General features: G+C 39.7%; 1 protein-coding gene across 1 annotated transcript in view; it reads right to left on the bottom strand.

Moving 5' to 3' along the window:
* The window catches only part of LOC107733031 (cyclin-dependent kinase 18-like), a 7,245-nt gene extending 1,552 nt beyond the window's left edge, over positions 1-5,693 (bottom strand). Inside the window, exons 1-3 of the mRNA XM_016544539.1 lie at positions 5,535-5,693; positions 2,090-2,180; positions 1,797-1,874 (exon numbers count right to left, since the gene is read on the bottom strand). Of these exons, the coding sequence (XP_016400025.1) occupies positions 1,797-1,874; positions 2,090-2,180; positions 5,535-5,693 (328 nt within the window). The remainder of the gene's footprint in view (positions 1-1,796; positions 1,875-2,089; positions 2,181-5,534) is intronic.
* Between the last annotated feature and the right edge of the window lie 557 nt (positions 5,694-6,250).

The raw sequence follows: 6,250 nt of genomic DNA, 5'->3' as shown, positions 1-6,250 counted from the left end.
GGACTGTTATGCACACGCTGCACGCATGCTTTCTGCGCCACGCGTTTTATTTGCGGGGTCTGTGCGCAGCATGTGCATAATGATGCTCAGAGCAGGCTGTACCTGTGGTAAATATACGGCCCTCAGACAGAACAGGCAGGTTGTTGATGAGTGACAGAGCAGAATAAGGATGGAGCAAAGTGTGGATGCGCTGTCCTTGAAGGACGTTCAACTCGGTTTTGTTTATATTTTGCTTAGCCTATAATTTTAAATGAAATCATTCATATTTATTTATTTTTCTCTGCAACACTTTTCCTACTGTGTTAACAGAAAAATGTCAAACGAATTTAGTATTTTGACAAGACGAATAAAAATAGCTAATAGGCTATTTTTGTACAACCTACATTTTTATTTTTTTTCTCTCTGCGACACTTTTGTGTTGTCAATGTTAAACGAACTGTATCCTGACAAGACGAATAACAATAAGAAATAACATTTTTGTACAACATTTTTTATTTTCTCTGACACTTTTTTTCCTACTGTGTTGCATAAATAAATAAACGAATTTTGTGTCTTAAGATAATTCATATAAATTCAAGTCAAAGTCAATAAATTCAAGACTCTTGACAAGACGAATAAAATAACATACAATTTTGTGAAGACTACACTTTTATTTTACTACACGCCTATCTCTCTTTCTTTCAGTAGCGGAAATTTAAATGTGAGATTCTGGAAACGAGATCCAAATTTAGCGGGAACAGTCTAAACGGTACTTCTGTAGTGTCAATTACTTTCTCATCTGATTTTTTGGAGGAGAGATAAAATAGGGTTACAGTCTTGCTTCTTTTTTTCCCAACATGTACAAGGAACTCAACATCCAGGTAAATGTTCAAACTCACCCAACTCTCTTTGAGCTGGAAAGTGTTTTCCTGGGTCCATCTGAAGTCGAATCTCCTTGACAGAAAAGATGGAGGTAGCTGGAGTGACAGAATTTAACATTTTATTAATACAGACATGACATTTCAGCTGTGAATGTATGACTTTATAAATGTGTAGAAATTGTCTATGCAAATTTATGTACACAGCATCACATCTTACAACAATTAGCTTATAAGACTATAATTGAATAATAATAATAATAAGACTAATATATTATAATAAGACTATAAAATTACTAGTATGAAATACTTACTGTCAGCCAGGTCCTGCACTTTTTCTCCCAGGTCTCTGAAATAAATGTGCCGGAGAGCCACTTCTGCACACATACGCCGCCGTGCTTCACACTAAATAAAAACACATAAATCTAGTGTTGTACAACCTACATTTTTATTTTTTTTCTCTCTGCGACACTTTTGTGTTGTCAATGTTAAACGAACTGTATCCTGACAAGACGAATAACAATAAGAAATAACATTTTTGTACAACATTTTTTATTTTCTCTGACACTTTTTTTCCTACTGTGTTGCATAAAATATTAAACGAATTTTGTGTCTTAAGATAATTCATATAAATTCAAGTCAAAGTCAATAAATTCAAGACTCTTGACAAGACGAATAAAATAACATACAATTTTGTGAAGACTACACTTTTATTTTACTACACGCCTATCTCTCTTTCTTTCAGTAGCGGAAATTTAAATGTGAGATTCTGGAAACGAGATCCAAATTTAGCGGGAACAGTCTAAACGGTACTTCTGTAGTGTCAATTACTTTCTCATCTGATTTTTTGGAGGAGAGATAAAATAGGGTTACAGTCTTGCTTCTTTTTTTCCCAACATGTACAAGGAACTCAACATCCAGGTAAATGTTCAAACTCACCCAACTCTCTTTGAGCTGGAAAGTGTTTTCCTGGGTCCATCTGAAGTCGAATCTCCTTGACAGAAAAGATGGAGGTAGCTGGAGTGACAGAATTTAACATTTTATTAATACAGACATGACATTTCAGCTGTGAATGTATGACTTTATAAATGTGTAGAAATTGTCTATGCAAATTTATGTACACAGCATCACATCTTACAACAATTAGCTTATAAGACTATAATTGAATAATAATAATAATAAGACTAATATATTATAATAAGACTATAAAATTACTAGTATGAAATACTTACTGTCAGCCAGGTCCTGCACTTTTTCTCCCAGGTCTCTGAAATAAATGTGCCGGAGAGCCACTTCTGCACACATACGCCGCCGTGCTTCACACTAAATAAAAACACATACATGTAGTGTGAAATGTGAGTTTCTTTTCTATGTGCATGTCTACAAATGGGATCTCACTGCAAATACTGAAGTAAAATATAAATTGAAACGTTTCGTTGTGTTGTACTACAAGTCTAAGTTATGAGTTATAAGTCACAAGCAGTGTTGAGCAGTATGTAACAACAAGACCCTGCTGACCTGAGCAAATACCATTCTCTCCTGTCCTCTTTCTTCTCTAATGATTCTGCTGCCAAGATATCTTACTACCAAAACAAAATCAGCAACACCTTAGACACCCTGAAACTATTCACAACTTTTCTCTTATCTGTCCCCCTCCACCTCCTCCCACTTCTTCTCCGACTGCTGATGACTTTGCCAGCTTCTTCACTGATAAGCTGGCAACCATCAGCAACCAGTTCTTTACATCCTCCACCCACACACATTCAACTCTTCTTGTTGTAAAGGCTCCTTTAAGAGAGGCCTTTTATTCTGACACCGTACGTCACCTTCTGGCTGAGCAGTCTCGTGAGTTAAGCCGCTGATGCCTGCTGAACTCTGTATTCTGCCGATCGCTGAAAAGTCATTCATTCCTGTCATATTTGCTGCAGAAGTTACCTTGAGGTGTTAGTCATTGACCTACAAGTAAGTCTGTTTTCTTTATTATTGTGTTTATTGAGATCAGTATTGAGTTATTTATAACTGCGTCACACGCACATGTCTAGACATGCCTGCAGACGTTGTTTTTGTTAGTTTAGCCAAATGAGGCTGTTGCATATGCGAATTATTTCTTCTTTTCTGAGATGTATATCACTGTTTTGATTTTCATTGATACCTCTGTGATGTGATTTTGATATTTCAAGCTGTTTATGCCAAACAAGCGATCACTCTGATGTGCCTCGATTCTATCCATATATGGAGTGATGTTTATCATGTTAGATGATCGCTAATGGCTTATAATGTACAAAGTGATACCTTATTTTCTTTTCTTGGATTGTATATTTCATGGAAAAATGTTACTGATGAGGATTTAGTATGCTTTGGCTGCCTTTATGTACCAATGGATGTTTATTGTTGTATATGCCTAGTTATTGTTAGTTATTGATTAACCTTTATTGTATTTCTTGTGTTCCAGACTAATGCCTCTACTGCCTGTAATTAATACCCACCTGTGAAATACCTGTACCTCTGTGGCTTACCTCCTATCAATACATCACCTAAACCTGATCACCTGTCTCCTCATCCTTATATATTATTGTGCTCTAACCAGCACCCAGGGGGGTTCACTCATTTAATTACGAATCAGATCCTGACAGTCAAAAGTCTCTCCAACACTTCTATTCTTTCTGTCCTTTTTCAGAGAATGAGATCTCCAGAGTGCTGTTCCACCCATCCTACATGCTTTGCTCACTCTTGCCAGCCGAAGAATTTCAGCAACGGTCGACAGGGTTGCCTCCACTTTCAGTGTCTGCTTTTGAACCCAGACTGGTTCTTTTCAAGTAGATTGTTCCGTGACAGAAAATCAGAGAGCTGATTGAACACTCCAAATCATATGTTCTTATTCTGCTTGACCTGCAGCCTTTGACATATCCTCCTGTTCACTCTTTCTGGGGATCACAGGTACGGTACTTCGGTGGCTTCAGTCCTACTTCACAGGCAGTGTAGGTACACGCTCATTCAACATTTGGAAAATCAGGCTCTTCCTGTCAGAATATGCAGCAAAGCTACTTGTCCAATCTCTTGTAATTTCAAGATTGGACTACTGCAATGTTCTATATTGGTGGGCCTTCCAACCAGTGCAACTAAAGGGCTTTTCACACTGAACACGAAAATCGGCGTGAATGTTCGGCGCGATGACGCGTTTGAATCAAAACAATTGATCCCTAATGGGGCTATTCACACTAGGCGCGATCATTCGCGGCGCGAAAGAGCGAAGATTTTTTTTTCGTCCTGTGTGTCGATTTTTTTCCCCGTCGCTCCGCGATGAAACGGGCCGTCCAATCAGATTTGAGCTTAGATCACGTGCCCGGAGCAGCTGCTGTTGCACAAAAGGTTGAGAATGGTGGCGCTGTTTCGAAAGCCATTGTAAACAAACACCGAAGAAGAGTATCCCAGTAGAGAGAAGAAAGTGGATGCTGAGTTCTTGTTATTGTTGGTATTTGAGAACAGATATATTCTCACATTCTTTAATACAGAATAACATTTCTATTAAATCTCCACTGAATTATGTGATCTGGAGAGCACAGTCCATTTTATTCCATGTGCGCGAGAGCGCGTTCACTCAAGATCTGTCAATCATCTCTTGCCCTTCCGTATATAAAAAAAAATAGAGAAACATTTTTCTACACATGAAATATGAAAGCAAATAGACATATGATTATGAAGATATATTTTCTGTAGCTCACGGTATTTTTATAACAATAAAGGTTTATGACAAGCAGGTAGCGTTCAGTCTATTATAAAACATACAAAGAGTGCATGTCTACCTATTATAGAATCTAAATCCATTTTAGATATTACAAGTTATTACAAGCACTCGATGATGGTTTAAAGTGGGGTTTGAGCAAAAACATTAATAATTACATACGTTTTGAAATGTAGCTTGATGCTATTTGTACCTCTAATTATATTTTCAGATGTATTCTTGTAAGCATTATGGATAGTTTGTGTTTCTAATGAAGAACCAAAAGTTATTAATCTTAATTTAATGCTGTATATTGAGCAGCGAACAATGCAAAAGCCATATACGAGCTACATAGGCTACATGAGGAAAAAATGCATTGTTGGTCTGCGCCACCTAGCGTGCAGGCGTGAATTATGGCCGATATGGCTAGGAACTATACTCTCATTCCGGCGGAGAGATAGTTCCTAGCCATATCGGCCTAGACAATCGCAACTTTTCATTTTCCGTCGGTCTTAGTACACGATGTAACTACAGAAGAGTCAAGTTTTAAATAGGAAAAATATAGAAACTCTTTGGTCATTTTTGAGCGAGATGCTAACGGTCTAATCAGATTCAATAATCTATGCTAAGCTACTGCTAAAAGTGCTACTGCCAGACCCGGAGATCGGCGAATGGATTCGGATCCACCTCCACCATTGTGGTCTCCACCTACCAAGCCTTCTACTCCTATATTCCACAAACAGTTCTCACATGATCCAAACAATTCTCACAAACCCACTAGCTACTACAAATATCGGGTCATGTCATATGGCCTGGCCAATGCTCCCTCTGTATTCCAGGGTTTCATTAATGAGGTGTTCTGGAAGTACCCACAACATTTCATCATAAGTGTACAGAAATGATCTCCTCATATACTCCCAGAATGAGAGAGACCATTGTCATCATGTGGTGCTGGCACTCGGCAGACTGATGCGGAGCCGGGATGAGCCATAGGGGTGGAGAAACAAGGCATAGTTGTAGGACTGGAAGGTTATGGCGCAAGCAGGGTGATGACTGACCAAGGCAGAGCCAGAGGAACGAGGGAGCCTGGTGTAGCTTGAGGGATGATGGGCCATGGTGGATACGAAGGGATCCAATGGGTCTACAGGGAGTCTAGGGAAGTCTAGGGCTCAGAGGCTCGAGGTGAAGCCAGGGGATTGACACACCTAGGCGGAGCTGGCAAACTGGCTGAGGGGAGCCAGCGGAGACAGGGCTGAAAAACTGCCTTTAATTTAAAGAGGAGGAGAGAGAAGGAGGCTGGACGAGAACAATGTTGCTAAGGGAGACTTGGAACTGGCTGACAGGGGATTCAGGGCTGTGTGAAACCAGTGGAGCAGGAGATTCAGGGCTGGGTGGAACCTAAAAAGAGTATCTAAATAGAGTATTTAAATGGAGTATCTAAACAGCTGGAGGGGATCGGCAAGGAAGGAGGTTGCTCAAGGGTAGAAACAAGGACAGGAACTGGCTCTGTGTCACTCAAGTCAATCAGCCACTCCAGGCAGTCCAATTCCACCAACATTTACTCTGGGATGGTCATGGGGTCCTGCTCACACACCTGTTCAGACTTTGCAGAAGCCTCGGGCTCCGGGGCAGAAAATGGCTCTACCACAGGGTCCATGGCAGGCATAGGCTC

This window comes from Sinocyclocheilus rhinocerous, unplaced genomic scaffold (assembly GCF_001515625.1).
Source record: "Sinocyclocheilus rhinocerous isolate Xijiao unplaced genomic scaffold, SAMN03320098_v1.1 scaffold2475, whole genome shotgun sequence".
In the NCBI taxonomy this organism is placed as follows: Eukaryota; Metazoa; Chordata; class Actinopteri; order Cypriniformes; family Cyprinidae; genus Sinocyclocheilus; species Sinocyclocheilus rhinocerous.
The sequence above is the reverse complement of the archived record's forward strand: the minus strand, read 5'-3'. Positions and strand labels throughout refer to the sequence as shown.